The sequence below is a fragment of the Oncorhynchus masou genome, chromosome 28, assembly GCF_036934945.1.
Source record: "Oncorhynchus masou masou isolate Uvic2021 chromosome 28, UVic_Omas_1.1, whole genome shotgun sequence".
Lineage (NCBI taxonomy): Eukaryota > Metazoa > Chordata > Actinopteri > Salmoniformes > Salmonidae > Oncorhynchus > Oncorhynchus masou.
Window position 1 is genome coordinate 27278571 of NC_088239.1, and position 19697 is coordinate 27298267.

General features: G+C 44.0%; 1 protein-coding gene across 1 annotated transcript in view; it reads right to left on the bottom strand.

Moving 5' to 3' along the window:
* The window catches only part of LOC135518556 (POU domain, class 6, transcription factor 2-like), an 86778-nt gene that overhangs the window by 44163 nt on the left and 22918 nt on the right, over positions 1 to 19697 (bottom strand). The window contains exon 3 of the mRNA XM_064943723.1: positions 18275 to 18482. Within this exon, the coding sequence (XP_064799795.1) occupies positions 18275 to 18482 (208 nt within the window). The remainder of the gene's footprint in view (positions 1 to 18274; positions 18483 to 19697) is intronic.

Sequence of the window (19697 nt, forward strand, 5' to 3'; positions counted from 1 at the left end):
AAATGTTTGTAACACATTCATGTGCAATCATGAAAACCAGCAGTCGGGGTATCAAACCGAAAAATAATGTTCACACCGAACAATAGATAGACAATAGGTCAAGGTGTGGGGATATCAATGTAAAATGGTCCAGTCCCACAACAAAGTCCAGTAACATTGTAACCTCTTCCACGGAGTTCTAGAAGAACCTGACTTCAGTAGTTAGACGACAAAGCTATCCACATGAACTGATATAATTGGTGTCTCTGGAGAGGAGCGCTTCATTTTCACTCGGAGGATGTCACAATCTCGCGTTTAATTGCGGGAACATCTCCCGAAGAAGAGTCATTCGTCTTGAACGGCTAGTCTGAAGAAATCATACCGTTATCCTCGTCTCAGGATTTAAACGCTAATGAAACCTGATGCACTTCTCTCACCGTTTCAGTGACACACAGCCAGAGATGGACCGGCACATTCGTGTGTACATCAACACGGACGCAGCCACGAGGTTCTTAGAATATGCCATACGTATGCGTATCCAGCTCTTCATATATAATACAGTGCGTGGTGGTGCATTTCACAAATTCTCAACCATTGACTCAGAAAATCATTGGTTCTTATTTTTTTATATATATTTTTTTTACAAAACCCTAAGTGACTGTATGAGTGACTGTTTTGACCTAAGGCATACAGCATTTCACCCTTATAATCACTCAGCGGGCAGTATAAAGAGAGTGACACAAAACCAAGTCATTTCTAATGGCCAACCAAATATTTGATCAAGATGTCAAATTTCCCCCTGACCTTTACCAGTTCTCTAGTAAAAAAGCCTGTAGGTTCTGAGACCATTATTTGACTGTGAATCTACTTGACTTTTCTCCTTGAGAAGAGGGTACTGGCGGTGCGGTGAACGACAGGCACCATACAAAAGATCCGATAGACATTCAGAGGGCTCTTGTTACCATTGGTCTGCCCCCAGCCTAACACTTGGTGGTGTTTTTGCCAGTTCTGGGACTGCATGTGAGTGTACTACAGTATCTTGCAAAAGTACTATTACCTGCTTTCGGTATGTTAAGAAAGCTATTTTAAGCCGTATAACATCGATATAACCTACATTGGCCAGGCTACCGCAACGGAGTCCTCTTTCAGCCTTTAAAACAATGAGAGGTCTCGAGAAATGGAGAGAACAACAATAGATCAATGGCAGAAAAGAGAGTGTTGGCTGGCGTTTGATAACACAGCAGAGCATTTGTGAATAGAGGGGTAGACCAGCTTGTATACATACTGAATCAATGCGCTTCAATAATTAAACCAACGGCTGTTTCATAGCGAGATGAATTAATAAAACATGAGGGCAGACATTTCTTTGATTAGTCCGGTCGCTCTGGGTTCTGGAGAGGCACATGCGAGCATTTGATCAAGACCTCCCTCTTTTCCTCGGCTCTAAGTAGCAGAAGAAGAATCCCAGTGAAGAAAGCAAGTGGCTGTGTCCCAAATGGCACCCTATTCCCTATATAGCGCACTAGTTTTGACCGGAGCCCTATCGGGTGGTGCACTATAAAGGGAATAGTGTGTCATTTGGGATGTGGGCCAGTGTCTCTGTGCCAGTAAATAGCGGCAACACTTTTACATTTCTTCTACCTCCTGACACATTGACACCTCTCCCACACCCACCATGAATTATATATCATCTTTGGCTCGCTAAAGCCAAGAGTCCAATTCTCATTTGAAATGTTTTGGGGCAAGTTGTCCAGCAAGCTATGACAGGACTGGGCACCTCTCTTCCTGCTCGCAAGTGTACCGCAAGGAAATGTGGAGGGCGCCAGTTAAAAAGATGGAAAAGGGGAGGAATGAAAGACAGAAAGAAGGAAAAGGAGAGCGAGAGAGATAAAAAGAGATTTCTGTCAAAAATGTTTTATCTAAACCAGGGGAAGATCAAAGAGGAGTCAGAGAATTTCCTCCAGCGTCGACCGTGAGGCCGAGGAGGAAAGAGTGGCAAAACAAAAGAATATGAAAAAGGAAAACAAATACAGAGGGAATATGGAAGAAGCCCCATGTGGCCTTATTATAACAGCTACACCGCAGGTAACTATATTCTTTAACAGCGATGCTTTATAAATTCTGTCATCTTGTTCAGACCGAGAGGCCCACTGACCCTTCTTCCCCCTGTTGCTGGAAGAGCATTCATCTAACAGTGGCTGTCTGATTGCTTTGGCTGACCTCATAATCTAGCATCCCTGTATCCACTAATTGTTCGTGCTACCTCCTCAAGCAGACAGTGGATGGAGGAGGAGGAGAAATGGAGGTTCGGAGAAGATGGAGACAAGGGCAAAAGGCTGCTGGGATCCTATGGAGCTCATTATGTGTTCTTCACTCCCATGGCTACACGTTCACCAATCCTGGCACAGTGTTCAAGTGGCCCTCTCACTTACAGGCACCATGCTTAGGGGTACAGGATAAAGGAGCCCAATCTGACGGTTGAACTAGCAAGCCTCTGATAATCATGATATTAAGAATAAGCCACAACACAGACAAAATACTGAAAATACATGCCAGCTGAAGATGTTCATTACATGTGTATTATTGTAAGTTGTAATCTACTGTATACTGTAGCACTTTTGGACCGTAAGAGGTCCCAGTAGGTGGAAGATGAAATACCTCAAAAAGGATACAGTAATTATGTGCATGTAGGTAGAGTTATTAAAGTGGCTATGCGTAGATAATAACAGAGAGTAGCAGCAGCGTGGGGGGGCAATGCAACTAGTCGGGGTAGCCATTTGATTAGCTGTTCAGGAGTCTTATGGCTTGGGGGTATGCCGTTTTGATTTGGTTTTAATCAATACAAAGTATATTGAGTTCGTTTTTAGGTATTTAAAAAAAAACTCAAACCACCCGTGAGCCAGATCCCATTTGTTTGACACCCCTACTGTAGGCTCTGGTCAACTTTGTTTCAGCGTGGATGGTGCCACTGTAGAAATGAACTGTCGTCTTTGACTGCTGCAGCCCTGACTCTGTGAAGTACAAAGCGAGACTGATTGTCAAAGGTCGCGAGGCTAGGTCAAAACCGGCTCGTACGTCAAACAAAATGCTATTTCTGTTTCCTGTGTCGCTCAGGAGAGGATGAGAGAGAGAAGCAGCCACCTCTCTCATTACAACAGACCCCTCTCTGGTCCCTGCCCCATTACTGCAGTTCTCTCTCTGGGCTTGATTTGGCCTCTGTCCTTTTCTCCTCGGTGTTAACAACAGCTCACCCCTGTGTTTGTGTGTGTGTGAGTCTGTGAGCGTGTAATGTGCACTTGTCCATATCTGTCTATAGGATGCATATGTGTAGTAACTATTTTGAAAGGTCAGGATACTAAATCATTCCATACATATAAGGAACAATAAAGACAAAAATATATAGATTTATAAAGAAATAACTTTTAAGGAGAAGTAAGTTAACTTACTTTTATAGCACTGCACACTATATGTGTGTGTGTGCGTGCGTGCGTGCTTGTGTGTGTGTGTGTAGTTAGGACACATGTATACGAGGTACAATACAAAATACTGTATAGAAATAATGAAAAAGGCCAAGTATTTGTTATATACAGTATTGAAAGAAAGTCACCAATGGCAAAAGGTCATGTGATAATTGAAAGGAGAAGCATTCAATGTCTATATCCATGCTCATCACACTCAGCTCCCAGCAAAGGCCAGGTCAAAGGCCACATGAAAGAGACAGTTAAGAAATAAATGGATAAAAGGACATTGACTGGTCTGGTTTCAACCCACAACGTTTAGTGCATTGGTTAACTCTTTACGAAATCTCTTTCTTACATTGTATTGTGTGTATCGCACAGACAGAACGGCGAGGAGTCCAGTCAATTCAATGTTGTGTAAAGAGTTAGTTCTTCAAGTACAAAAATAAGAATATTGTAGGCTAAAACATTCAATGCAAAATGTGTTCAAATGTTCGGAGGCATAAATCATCAAAAGGTGAAAAAACGAATCTAAAGCGACCGTCGCTCTATCTTCACCTCTCTCCTCCCAGCATCATTAGCAGACTGCAGTAAAATAGGAGCCAGTCAGGGGTCTGAAGAGGTGCCTTCATGAAGTAAATGAAAATATGTGTTCTGACTATTTTAGGCGGTCGTCTTAACATTGCTGTGGTTCTTGAACAAGCAAAGGGAGAGGAGATAATGAGAGGAAACAACAGACCTATTATGTCTCTGCCTCACGTCCCACTGTGGGAGGACATAAAGCACTGTCTCGAATGGTTGCTCAATGAGCCACACGGATAATTACTCCACTGGAGAGAGATGGACGAGTCGGCGGGGCACTTGGCAATTATGAACATGGACGGAGGAAGGTCATTTTTACCCCGAGGATTAAGAGGAAGCACACTCAGACTAATAAACTGGGATGAAAACATGTTATGTCTACCAGAAACTTCTTTTGCACATGCAGCTGTTTCCATGCAACTTTATCAAGGTGGTAAATTAGGAGGAGCACTGACTCCAGAGAAATAGTCCATGTTATTGGTATTAGCAATATGGCGGCTCAATTTAGCATGCAGCATTATATTTCAGTGGCATGTTTCCCTTCGCCCTTTTTTAATAGATATCGAACTAAAACGGAACATATTTTATTTTGTGTCGCGGAGGATTTCAAATTTCAGCACCAGACGTCGTGGTGTTGCGTCCAGATAACGCTCACACATTGAACTAAAGGTCACACGACACATTTCAATGTCATAGGTTTCCCGAGACATCTGGGAACACAAATGTGTTTCTCAGTTTTATCATTCGGTAGCTGTGGTATATACGAATCACGTTGAGAGCATGAAACATTGATTCCTGCTCCGTGGCCATGGTTAGAATGAACACAGGGCAAATAAAACCAGATAAAAGATCCAACTGTGTAAAAAAAAAATACCTGCACTCACTGTAGACAATATCAATGTTTCAGTGTCGCTTCGGAGGGGTTTTGACACTACTAAAATGGAAGCAGTAGAGACTGGAGTCGAATGGGCCATGGGGTTTTACAGAGTAAAACACACCGCTTGTAGGGATCCACAGATAACGCTTTCACTGATGCAAGACAATACGAAGCTGTGTTGTGGAATTCTCACCCCAGGGGAAGGATTTGAAAGTATTGAGTATTGAGTCCTCTACATGGAGATATTAGAACACAAATAAGTAAAAAGATACAGTATAATAGCGCACCTACTTTATCTGTGATTCACCGTAGATATTTAATTGCTATAATTGAATAGCATTTGTTTTTTATAGCCTGTATCTGTCCACGTGAAAGGTCAAATCAAATCAAATGTGTATTTGTCACGTACACATGGTTAGCAGATGTTAATGCGAGTGTAGCGAAATGCTTGTGCTTCTAATTCCGACGATGCAGTAATAACCAACGAGTAATCTAACCTAACAATTCCACAACTACTACCTTATACACACAAGTGCAAAGGGATAAAGAATATGTACATAAAGATATATGAATGAGTGATGGTACAGAACGGCATAGGCAAGATGCAGTAGATGGTATAGAGTACAGTATATCCATATGAGATGAGTAATGTAGGGTATATAAACAAAAAGTGGCATAGTTTAAAGTGGCTAGTGATACATGTATTACATAAAGATGGCAAGATGCAGTAGATGATATAGAGTACAGTATATACATATACATATGAGATGAGTAATGTAGGGTATGTAAACATTATATTAAGTGGCATTGTTTTAGGTGGCTAGTGATACATTTTTACATCAATTGCCATCAATTTCCATTATTAAAGTGGCTGGAGTTGAGTCAGTATGTTGGCAGCAGCCACTCAATGTTAGTGGTGGCTGTTTAACAGTCTGATGGCATTGAGATAGAAGCTGTTTTTCAGTCTCTCGGTCCCTGCTTTGATGCACTTGTACTGACCTTGCCTTCTGGTGGTTGTTGACCTTGATGATCTTTATGGCCTTCCTGTGACATCGGGCGGTGTAGGTGTCCTGGAGGGCAGGTAGTTTGCCCCCGGTGATGTGTTGTGCAGACCTCACTACCCTCTGGAGAGCATTACGGTTGTGGGCGGAGCAGTTGCCGTACCAGGCGGTGATACAGCCCGACAGGATGCTCTCGATTGTGCATCTGTAGACGTTTGTGAGTTCTTTTGGTGACAAGCCAAATTTCTTCAGCCTCCTGAGGTTGAAGAGGCGCTGCTGCGCCTTCTTCACAACGCTGTCTGTGTGGGGGGACCAATTCAGTTTGTCCGTGGTGTGTACGCCGAGGTCAATATCTTACATCAATACAGTAGTACAGTCAATCAAGATGGCCGAACATCCCAACTGGCTCTTTAACTACACCTGAGGAGTGACACGTCTGATCCCAGTTGTCCTCTGAGTTGTTCTCTGTAACACCTAATCGGACATAATACTAGGCATGGCTGCTTAACCCACTCATTCCTTACAGTAGGAAAACTCCCTATGAACATAGCAGGCTTCTCTCGCTCTTCAAAAGTCTGTCCCGAAGGGAGGCTCAGACAGAGGTGGAGGTGATACAGAACGTGTCATTGAACACAACAGACGTAAATCGTCCATCCAACAGTATCTCTGCCTTTTGCCATTCTGTGGTAGATAACAGAGGAGAGTCTGGAGCCCCTGTGAAGCCTGTCGGCCCTGGCAGGCCAGGCCGGGTTATTACAGCCCGTTCACGGTCCCATCATCTGTCGTCAGACGGAGGCGGAGGACGTGAGTAAAAGCCTCATGCAAAATTTATGTTCATGCGGCTGTTTCAGTGGGTGGAAAAATCAATATTGCGGGCCCGATGCACGGAGATGACTGAGTGCTCTCTGACTGACAGTAAAAGCTGGGAGAGATTGAGGGGCAACATTTACTGCTCCCGAAATGGAGTGTAGTCGAGCTCCTCTAATAGTCTACTCAACTTAAATTAGAATTTCATTGGGGATTATTTGGATAACAGTTGTGATTGTGGGAGGTTTAAAGAAATGATGCTGTTAGAAAAGAGAGAGGAGGGAGGAAGGGAGAAATAAGAGCACACGGGTTGTTTTCAAGTCCTTCAAAAAGCATCTTTCCTTCTCAGCTTTCCGGCAGCTACATTATGGGGTTATTAAGCATTGCTTCGTTCGCCTACTCACTCCCCCACTCCCCCACTCCCCCAGATATGAAATGATTCTAAAATAATGAAAAGACAATGTGGGGATGAGTAGGACATCATAGGCCCTTTGTTGTATGCTGCCTCGCTTACATAAGCTTTTGAAAGTGTGCCATATTACCCACAGTGCATTTGGAGAGAGGAATGCGAGAATAGAAGGAGAGAGAGAGAGGAGAGAAAGAATTCAGTGGGATGAAATAACCCCAAAACAATGGGATTTGCTCTCCATTCTTCTGCCTCCATATTCTGTCTTTAATTATTCCCTTTGGTTGTCTGTGGGAGAGTGTAAGCACTTTCGCACAGCACAACATGCCCACCAGCACAACATTGTCAGCCCCAGTGATGTGGAGACTTCTGAGTGACACAGAGCCTCTTGTGATTAGTGATGCTCTTTAATACAACACAACACAGAAGCGATATGATTGGGGGGGGGGGGCAGATTTCAAAATGCAAAGGCAAAGATGGTGTCAGAAATATATGAGAGCTTTATGATGTAAATCACAAGCACCACTACTTGTGATACATTTCATACCACATAAACCGAAATGAAGGCAAATAAGCTGCAAAATGCAAGCATCAGAAATGTATATTTCATTACACATGCAAACAATCCAATATATTTCTTACGCAGCGTTTAACATAACCTCAGCTGTTTCCTAGAGGGATTATTTGTGCCGGTTTAGTAGTTTCCTCCTGAATCGCATATGAGATATTTGAGGGCCCAGAACGATGTATGATGAATGAAGTAGTGCACTACTTATACGCTTATCATGCTCACTGACTAGCAACAGGTTTAGCAAAGGGCAGCAGCAGTAAATGAAATTCACCACCGGGACAATATATCATCAGAAGAAAAAAAAATGCATGCACCCGAAACTTACAAGCCTTTGCCAGGTGCTTGATGGGGGAAGAGGAAGGGGTAGTGGAGAGGGGAAGATGGGGTTGGGGTGAGGTGCAGGCAGAAGGGGAAAGCAGAAGATTTGTTGAATCATTTCTATTTTCTTATGGGCTGATCTGTGTCTTGTAACCATTTCACTGCAGCCGGAAAAAAGGGAGCACCAGGGCTAATTTCACAGTGAGAGCTCACTGAACAAAACCCCCATTGTCGGTGGGAAAAGGTGCTAAATCTACTTTGTCACTCTGAATTACAGCCACATAATTCAGGAACCGGAGTGGAAGGGGGAGGAGAGTACAGGAGGGGTGAGCGATGTGTTTGAACAGAGACAGAAACCATCGCTTTTCTCTCTACCCTGAGATGTACTAAGTAATGCTCTCTTATGATCAGAGAGTAATGGATCTCTCTGGTCTAAACATGCCATCCTGCTCAAACACTATATAATCCATCTGTGATGTATCTGTGGTTAATCCAGAGATGGGCCCCCAGGGACCCCACCACCCCCCCCCCCCCCCCAGACCTCCTGGGCTTCTGAGCTCCTCTGACACTGATACAAGCTCCCCTGTCTTAGCCCTGAGACACCAAACCTATTAATTAAGGCAATTAGGCCCCGGCCAGCAATTAGTAACCACAGATAGCTTTTAGCAGCCTAGCGGACCAGCATTCTCCCAATGGCCATGGGGTTTGTTTCAACACTATCTGCTGTCACCACAGGCTCTCTGGTTTCACAGACATGGAACTGGCGAGCCGTGGTTAATAATGACCTTAGAGTGATCTGTGCTGGACTGGATCCTTGTGACCCCCTGAGCCTTATGCTCTTTACGGAGTCGCACTTTGTTCTGCTAAGTTATTTCTATTACTTTTCAAACACGCCGGACTGTTCCCCTTTGAAATCCCTGTGTTATGCCTGTCTGGTCCTTGTAGGGAATGGAAAGGATGAGTGCACAGGCTATTGATTAAAATGAGTAAATGTGGGGTGAGTGGAAGCAGTATTCATTAGTAGATAAGTCTTTATTGATTTCCTGTTATTATTAAGTTGATGGTAGATTTGTATTGAAAAAGTGTTGGGTTGTATTGATAATCTGATATTTTTGTATTGACAAAATTATGTATTCCAATCACGCTTGAGCTGCTTGTCCATTATGAAAGAAATTCTCCTACTTTATTACTTTTGAAAAGTATTCAGTGCTGTAAGAAAGCAAAACTATATATTTCTGAATAAGTCTTAGGATTTCTGACAAAAAAAACACACTGAATGTTACCAATTTCAGTAATGATTTGTTTCGCAAGTATCCCTAGAGGACAATTCAGATTGAATAGCTTCTTTAAAATCCTCACTTGGTAGAAGGAGAAGAAGCCTTTCAGTACTTTTCCCACCACATTTCTAAAACCTCTAACCCATGAAGATGAATTTTCAAACAACCCAGTGGTAAAATACACTACAGTCTCCCTGTAAAGCCTTCGCTTCAGTAAAGGTGTGTGTTTGTAATGACGTTTGGAGTTGAACTGCTTGATTTAAAAAAATGGGCTGAATGCATACATTCAACAACAGAGGACAGATCATTCAATAAGTCACCTTACTGAAAAATAGGAAATAAAGGACACAGCTGTGCTACTTTACACAATTCTACATTGGAGGCAATCTGTGATAACACCATGTTCATTCCAGTTCTGTCCCATAAAATGACCATTAACATTACAAGTCATGCGGAACACAGATAAATGTAAAATGTCACCCAATTCTGCCAGGCGGGAATTTCAGTTCCACAAGATTACCATCTCTGTCTGCTTTCTACCACAGCACCTTGTGTAGTATTTCATTTACAATATTTCGTAAGGTAATTTTCCTATCAGTGACCATGTAAATCACAAATCAATTTTCATTTAAAATGCTTGACTACAGATTGTTCCTGAACGTGTAGGGATCGTGCCGTGGCAATCTCTGGCAGACCTTTAATGTGTGAGGGGTGCTAATCCTCTGTTAACCTTCTGGAGGGAAAATAACCAGAGTGAGAGGTAATTCTGTATATGCTAACTACCATCTGTACGACTGTCTAGGCTCTGAGGTAATTTGCTAGAAATATTGGAAATATGGAAATGTCAAAATGTTTGAAAAACAAAATCTTTTGATGATAATAATAATAATTGTATTACCTAAAATACAAGTTCAGTATCAAATAAGTAAAAAACATATATATTTAACACCATCCCATTTTTCATTCCATATTTGACTGAACATGGGGCGACAGAAGGAGTCCGGCTGGTAATGTAATGTATTGTTATAGTCCAGTTGATCGAATCAGAGCTGGCTAGGGTAAAGGGAATGTGTTCCAACTTTGTAATTTTATTTAATACCAGTTGGAAAATCGCAAGTCATTTCAGGCCTCCCTGCACCACCTCTCTGTCAGAATAGAGCATTTTACTCTTCCACACAGACCTCTATTGTCAGCCAAAATAGCTAGGCGACAAACACTGTTACTATCGTGCAAAGCATGTGTAGAAATACACATCACACCCTATACAGTACAGGTACCTCATGTGTAGTTCTTGGGTCTATGGTTATGACATGATGTTAGCAGAATGTCTCCCTCAGTGCTCTCTCTGCAGCAGTAAGGGCACATGTCAGGGCTTGCTGTAGTGAAGCAGCCACAGCCATGTCTGATTAGCATTGTTATTACTACACTGACATCAAGAGTGCTCTCTCTTTGTCTCTCTCCCCCTCTCTCCCGTTCCCTCTCTCTCTCCCTCCCCCTCTCTCCCGTTCCCTCTCTCTCCCCCCCCTCTCTCCCCTTTCTCCCTCTCTCTCGCTCCCCCCTCTCTCACCCCCCCCTCTCTCTCGCTCTCACCCCTTTTCTCTCTCCCTCTCTCTTAGGCTCCACCAGCAACTCGCTGTCCTGCAGCACAGCTGAAAACAAACAACGACATGTGGAGGAGCTGGGATTTAGCAGGTCAATGTTGTGACCAGCAAAGCTGCGAGAGTATGCCAGACAATGGCAATTTCTTAAAGACATAAGCCGTAAATAAACTGTATACAATGAGAAAGAATAAATAGCATTCCTCGTATTACTTGATCCTATGCATGATGTTGCAATACAACCGCAAATTGAGGACAAACGTTTTGAAATAATGTAACATTTGGAGGTGAAATTGAATTACACCTCTGCTTCAAAAACTAACATGTAGGTTTAAATAGTACGTCTCAAGGGATAGGTGTATGCGTGTGTGTACGAGTGTTCACCTGCTTGAGTGAAAACAAGGGTGTTTGATTCTAACCTTTTGAACACTGCTCTGGCTCATTCTGATTGGTGAGTTATTTTCTTTCCCTGAACTGTCACACAAGCAGTCGCCCCCCACGTTTCCCAAACAATAAACTAGTGGCAGCTGATATCAATGGCAGAGATGAGAACCCAGGCGTCATATCTGCTGGGATTGTCTGGGCGAACCTGCCTCAGTCTGCTCTTCATCTTCAACAGCACCTCTCACTCTCAATTATTTGGCTGCTGTCACAACAAATCAATCAATTTATCGCTCCGGGACAGTGTATGCAGCTGCTCCTTATGGCGTCGCTAGTTGCATTATCTTTGAAATGTACGAGGTCTACATTTTATCACGGTTATTTATTTAAATGCCACTCCCTCCCCTGCGAGTCACCTTACAACCGCAGCAAAGTTGAATCATTAAAGGAACGACGTGGAATACATACTGGTGGAGGAAGCTTCCAATTAAACAGGAGACGGGCTGGGATCGTTTCTATTGTGATGAGATAGGGAGAGGGGTGTTGATCTAGGGGGCGTATGAGAGGACTTGGCGGTAATAAAGTCTCACCATTCTGTCTGATATTATTATAATCCATCCTGATGCACTATGAATTTGACAAACACTTATAAAGCTGCTATATGTAACTTTATGGGCGATCCGACCAAATCTACATTGAAATGTGGGTTATAAATCTTCTCATTGAAAGCAAGACTAAGAAGTGGTGGATCTGTTCTATGTATGCTATTTCTATGCTTCCCTTCTTAAGTTTAGTTTTTGCAAATTGTGGCAGTATTTCCTCCAAACACCGGTTTTGAGGGCATTATTACTTTTATACAACAGTTTACCAATATATTCAAATAATGATTGATATATTTTCATTAAAAACGTTATTTTGATTAATTTATTCATACTATTCCATCCTTCCACAAGATATAGTCCCGAAACAAATCTAGCGTTGCAAGAGATGTGACCCAGTCATTTGTTTTTTTGTTCTGTATCTATGGACGCGACCCAGTCATTCAGTCTTTTCTTTCTGTATCTAAGGACGCGACCCAATCGTTCGTTCTAAATGTTCCATTCCCATACTGGCTGGCAACGTTCTTATCTTTGCTTGCTAGCTTGCCAACTACGGCAAATTTACAGTCACATTGTCACGTTCTGACCTTAGTTCCTTTGTTTTGTCTTTGTTTTAGTATCGCCGCCCCAAGGCAGAGCTGGAGGCAGCGAAAGCCGAGAGGCGGAGTTATGAGGAGGCAGCACGGCAGCGCGGCTGGAAGCCCGAGAGGCAGCCCCAAAAATGTATTTGGGGGAGGCACACGGGGAGTGTGGCGAAGTCAGGTCGGAGACCTGCGCCAACTCCCCGTGCTTACCGTGGATTTCCACACGCTAGCTGCGGAGGGTGCCTGGAACCAGTGCTGTTCAGCACGTTCCTGCACGGATTATCGGAGGAAGTAAAGGACAAGCTTGCAGCCCAGGAACTACCGGTGGATCTCGTCTCACTCATCGCCTTAACCATCCGGATCGATGGACGGGAACAGGAACGTAGGAGGGAAAGGAGGTCTGATTGTGGTCCCAATCGCTCACTCAAGGATCCCACCTTGCATCTGATGAACTCCGGAAGTCCCCGGCGTCTACGTCGCCGAGAGGAGCCAAGCTTCCCCGAGTTCCTCCAAGAGCCTCCGAAGAGTGCCGATTTACCTCGGCAGAGCCAATGCAGCTCGGCAGGGCTAGGCCGTCTCCAGCCGAACGCGTATGCAGACTTAACACCCATAGTTGTCTGTATTGCGGTACTGCCAGCCATTAGGTGTCTACCTGTCCCTTTAAGAGACCTAGCTCATTTGTAGGAATGAGTACTCTTATGGGTCTTAAGGATCATTTTGCATCTCCCCCTACTCGCCCCCCTCTCCATGCCACCCTGCTGTGGGGCGACCAGTCCAAGTCTCTCCAGATACTCATCGACTGGGGTCCAATATGAGTCTGATGGACGTTACCGGGACATCTGTTTCACCTGTCTTTGTGCTTGTCTCCACCCCCCCCAGGTGTTGCTCATCTTCCCCATTATCCCTTGTGTATTTATACCTGTGTTCTCTGTTTGTCTGTTGCCAGTTCATTTTGTTTCGTCAAGCCTACCAGCGTTTTTTCCCCCTCTGTTCCTATCTCTTGTTTGTTCCCTGTTTTTCCCTGACCTTTTCTGCCCGCCCTGAGAATGCCTGCCATCCTGTAGCTTTGCCCCACTACTCTGGATTACCGACCTCTGGCTGACCTGACCCTGAGCCTGCCTGCCGTCCTGTATCTTTGGCCCACTACTCTGGATTATTGACCCCTGCCTGCTTGGACCTGCCCCTGTTACTGTAATAAACATTGTTACTTCGACACAGTCTGCATTTGGGTCTTGCCTGAAACATGATAGTTTCACCATTTTTCAATTGACCTTTTTCTGTATATATCCATAAAAATTATGCCAGTTGATTAGGGATTTCGACTGGCTGAGAAGCGCTGCCTGTCTGTCTCATCCGGTTCATTACTATTGGACAACAGGAGATTCAACATTGAAACAATGTTGCAAATGTCAGAGAGACAGACAGCAACATTTATGCAAATCTCCACTGTTGAATAACTAAATGTTAGTCTCAAAGAAGTGTGAGATTATAGTGGAGATCAAGTTTAGCAGTCAGATGGAACAGAGTAAACAAGCATTTCAACGTCATAGATTACTTAAATGTAACATTTATTTAAGAAAGTCAGTTAAGAACAAATTATTATTTACAATGACAACATACCCTAGTCAACTCTGTACCACCCTATGGGACTCCCCAATCATGGCTGTTTATGATACTGCCTGGATTTGAACCAGGGTGTCTGTAGCGACCAGGGTGTCTTTAGCGACACATGCAACTGAGATGCAGTGCCTTAGACTGCTGCGCCATTCGGGAGCCCAATTTAGCCAGTGGCAACTTGTGGAATAGACACCGGCTGGAATGTGGTTTTAACCAATCAGCATTAAGGATTAGACCCTCGTTGTATTATGATTTTCTACATTGCTTGTTTTGTCACATAAACTGAAATTAGATGAACTATTATAAGTTTTGCATAGCTCCTCTTTACCACCATGACAGTCTGCTGTATGTTAGTTATTCTTAGGATTCTCAACATTAACATTTTTATGTGACAGAGATTTTTATTTGCTGCTAGGTACGTACACATGCAAATGTGCGCACGCACGCGCGCGCACACACACACACACACACACACATTGTGTGACAGTATAGTTCAAACAAAGTGGCATGTTTGAAATGCACCAATGGTGGAATGAGGGTGAGGCAAAGGGTATAGACAGGCATTCACTTTAAATCGCATGGTTCCTGGGAGCTGTGGTGCGGTGGTGAGCTAATCTCTTAAAAGAGCGGTGGCGTACCCCCACCTGCATTCAGCTGAGCGGGAGAGATGGAGTCTGACATGAACTAACTAGTGCACCCCTTTGGTGTTGTAATGAGCAGTGATTTCCATAATTTGTGTCATGTTAACACCCACTCACAACATGAAAACGGCACCGATAGTGTTTGAGCGTTTTCATCAAACCATGGAGGAGACATGTCTTTGATTGCTACTGACACGTCTTCTCATTAGGCGGTACCGCTAGGTGAGTGGGATGCACAGCGTTTATCTACCTGGATCCCCGAGTGCCGTTTCAAGTGAGGGGAACAATACTCTCACCTCACCATTGGAACGGTGGTCTCTGATGTCATGTGCGCGGTGCCTGGTGCCTGGGCTGAGAGAAAATAAGGACGGGATACGCTTATTAATAAGAAAGGGGTCTGTTTGGTTGAATTGAGTCTTGAATTAGTGTCGAGTCAGTCATAGAGAAAAGAAGCAGGCGAATGATGTTTCATTTATTTCCCTCCATTGAGCATTACAATTCTGCTTCTTTGATACTTTACAACCTACAATACAAGGAAGGCAATCTTGCATGGCCAATTACTGTAGGCTGTACGTGCAACAAAGCTGTTTTGAAAATCCAATAAAATGTTATCACGCTCCTCGAAAAAAGGGTTCCAAAAGGGTTCTTCAGCTGTCCCCGTATGATAACTTGTTTTGGTTCCCTGTAGAACCCTTTTTTTAGTTTCAGGTAGAACCCTTTTGGGTCCCACGTAGGATCCTCTGTGGAAAGGGTTCTACGTGGAACCAAAAAGGGTTCAACCTCGAACCAAAAGGGTTTTTACCTGGAACCACGACTAGTTCTTCAAAGGGGTTCTCCTACGGGGTGGCAGGGTAGCCTAGTGGTTAGAGCGTTGGACTAGCAACCGGAAGGTTGCAAGTTCAAACCCCCAAGCCGACAAGGTACAAATCTGTCATTCTGCGCCCTGATCAGGCAGTTAACCCACTGTTCCTAGGCTGTCATTGAAAATAAGATTTTGTTCTTAACTGACTTGCCTAGTTAAATAAAGGTAAATATAATTTAGGTTCTAGATAGCACCTTTTTGTGCAGGGTATTTATGTGAGTAATCTATATTTCCAAGAACACTATATCTAGTTAGATACTTGTTGTGTTTTGTTTCATTCACATATCTAATTATACAATATACAACAGTAATATAGTAATAATTACGTCAAATTACAGTTAATCAATATGAATCATCACATAATTGGACAAACAACATAACCCTAAACTAGTTGCAGGTACAGCAGTGGAAACTCTGTTACACAAGATACCTTTCTCCCTTGTCTAGTTTCAATGGGAATTTGTTTGTACAGAATGTTTCCTGGCATAAATCATTCTGACAAATAACAAGTTACACTGGGTGCTGCTGTGTTTACCGTGTCCGCGACAAGATGCTGCTGCTGCTCCGTTTTATTTAAGCAGCAGCTCCAACTTTACTGCACAACCTCATTACAATGACGGTTATTCATCACTCCGTCTCACAACTCTCCAGCCTGCAAGCTCCTCTCTCTCTCTCTCTCTCTCTCTCTCTCTCTCTCTCTCTCTCTCTCTCTCTCTCTCTCCATTTTAAGGAAGGATCTTAGACGAGGCAAAATGCCAGGCGTGTTTATCGAGAGATAAGTGATCAAAGATGCTTAACGGGAATCGCTTGGCTCTCACATTTCTCTGCTTATCTCAGTTGTAAGAATGTTATACCCTGATGAAGATAGCTTGGCTGTTGAAACGTTGGTATTACATTTTTGCATCTGAGCTCCTAGAGTGTTTCTACTCCGCTAGCCAGCACCTCGTCTTTATAGGTGTGCATTTCTTTTCTACTGTGTTATGTACTGTGAAGAATCCCCCCCCCCCAAGTCAAACAGACATATTTGCTGATCATTAGCCGGGTCATTAGATTTAAATAGAGTTAGAGATCCTCCTGCAGTCTCATTACTGTAGGCTAATAGTTGTCTGCGTCTGTTGTGACGCTAATTAACCAGTGTAGCAGCGTGTCACGGTGCGGTGTAGCAGGGCTGTAAACACACTTGCTCCCGAGGTCGTGAAATGAGCTGGCTGCTAGCTCTGGGCACTGCAGGCGACAGTAGGGAGTACGGACACTGACAACAGTAAACGTGTGATTAATCAGGGCTGGGGGGGACTGGGGTGAGTGGGGGGGGCAAGGGGGCAGGCCGGGGATGCCTGACAGAGGTGCTGTGCCAGCAGGCCTCATAGTCAGTGGGGCCCTGATGAGCTCCGACAGGGGAGAGTGGAGGGGCGCCGCGTGGCCAGAGGGCCCTGGACACAGTCAAGACATTTAGCTTCACTCCTGACTTGTGTCACTTTCTCTCCACGGAGGTGCCTTCGATGCGTCTCTCTCAGATAGGATGGCAGGAGGACGTGTGAATGCGTCTGTGCTCTTAAAAAGAAACCGCAGAGGAGGCATTTCTTTCCTTAGCTTTGTACCCAACGAACGGTGAACTGCAGCAAGGGATTGCGGACCGAACCGTCTGTTAAAGAAGATGACTGAGAGGTGTTGGTTATGTTCTTTCAACATTATGACAATGTGTTTTGTCAGTCGGTTATCACAGCCTCTGGCTTGTCCCACATACAATATGAGAAGTTGTTGAAGTGTGAGACAGACAGACCTTCTGGTCCCATTATCCTCCATTGCTCGGAGATACATTGGAGGGGCTTCAATGGCTAGATAGATGTGGGGTTTATTAAAAGCTCACCCCATAGCGATGATGCACGTTGTTATTTATGCATGTTTGTGTCCATTAGGGGCTTCTAACTTCCTTCCCATTTCTTCACTCATTCCATCTATCCATCCATTTCCTCACATGAAGAGGAGGTGGGGGGGGGGCTCCTCTCTATGCACTTTGTGCTGCACTGGCATTATTGTAATCTCCACCCAAAAACACACTGCTTAACATGCAGCCTGGCATCTTTTTACATTAGCGACTCCAGGCCCCTCTCATCCAACATTCATGACTGAAGGTTTCCCGATCCATCCCTCAATCTAATGGTATAAAAGAGACAATGTTTTAAACATTAAAATGAAAACCATTTACAACTATGATCAAAAGAGAACACTTGGGCATTAAAGTTTAAAAGGCGAGGATAAGTACAGCCACGTGGACGGACGGATGAGGATGGAAAGAGAGAAAAGAGAGTACAGTGCACTCTTACGCAGAGAAAACAGGCACAAAGTGCTTTTGCGCCGCGCGGCAAAACGCTGACCTGTAATTAATATGGCTCTTTCTCCAGGAAAGTTGAAGATGAGATGCTTTTTGGAACATAAACCCCCCCCCCAACTCTTTTTATCCCCTCTGGGATTTTTAGATTGACATTTTTTTTTACAGGTGAATCGTAACACATAACCTGTGTAGCATAAACTGTAGATACTGGTACATACAGTGTGTGAGGACTAAATGCTTTTGGTGAATGTCATAACATAAGATCACTGCTGTTTTTACATTAAAATGCATGCATTTATACGCATTACTGTCAAAAACGACTGTAAATTGAGTCTCCAACCTTGTCCTCTATAGGTAATCTGGTGGAGCAGAGCCCTCTCTTACCTTGCAGGTTCTGTAGGGGAAGGGTCATGATGCCCTGTGCGGCTGCTGCAGCCATCAGGCCCTGGATGTTGGCCGTGGGCAGCGAGAGCACCAGCCCCTGCTGGCCTCCCAGGTGGCCGCCTGTATTGAAGGGGATGAGGATGGGCTGGTTCAGGCCTGGAGACCCCCCGGCCAGCTGCTGGGCTAGTTGCTGAGCCACCAGCAGAGACTGAATAGAAAGACGCTGGGTTACAAAAATGTATTGACATTAGTAAAAGGCATTAGTGAAGGTGATGAATGTATTAGTGTGTATAGTAGCGAGAGGTCACATTCACACATTCCATTTCATCCATAAAGATGCGTTACGATATTCACATCAAATTCATCTGGGAGGGAGTGAATGGGTTAACAAGGTAGCCACGCATGTCACGCTCATTTCACTCAAGTGACTGAAGTGCTTTAATCAATGTGCTGCTCTGACGAATGCCCTTTGTTTTTGTTGATGACATCTGCTTTGAAACAGCCAGAAAGTGACAGCCGAAACGCAGTGCTGCTTATTGGCGTGTGGAAAAAGGAATACAACTCCAACCTTTGAATGAGAGCAGTGCATTTCCCTCTCAGATGGATGCAGAATGGTTTACATTTCATTACAATGAACACACAGGTTTTGCTCGCCCGAGGTAGAGTATGTCATGATACACTGAAGACCACACTATTTACCAAGAGAGTTTTCATCTATATTTTTCATAGCTGTCTATTTACCACCCGAAACTGATGCTGGCACTGAGACCGTACTCAACGAGCTGTATACATGCTCCTCCAGGGGCGGAGTTCCTAGTGGCCAGGGACTTTAATGCAGGGAAACTTCAATCGGTTTTAACTCACTTCTACCAGCATGTTACAAAAAAAACTCTAGACCACCTTTACTCCACACACAGAGATGTGTACAAAGCTCTCCCTCAAGCTCCATTGAGCAGATCTGACCACAGCTCAGCTCAGCATTCAACACCATAGTGCCCTCAAAGCTCACCACTGAGAAAAGGACCCTGTGACTAAACACCTCCCTCCGCACATGGATCCTGGCGTACTACAACACCTGTTGTCGTCGGTGCATATGACAAATAACATTTGATTTGATTTGACCTCTGGTACCCTAGGATCAGTCATTCCGCCAAAATCAGCACTTTCCTCCTTTGCTAGAAGATACAGTACATCACTGACTTCGTGTAAGCATTCACTAATATTAGTCAGAGTAGAATCTGTGCAGTCACAGACACAGACGCTAAGATATGTTATCTGGAGTAGTACCAGGAGACATTTGGCAGAGTAGAGGAGCAGTTCAAATGTATCTTCACAGGGAGTGGGTTTGCAAATATACAGACAACATTTCTATTGCCAGAGTGCTTTGACCCCGAGTTTAATTCATGTTCTTTACACAAGATGT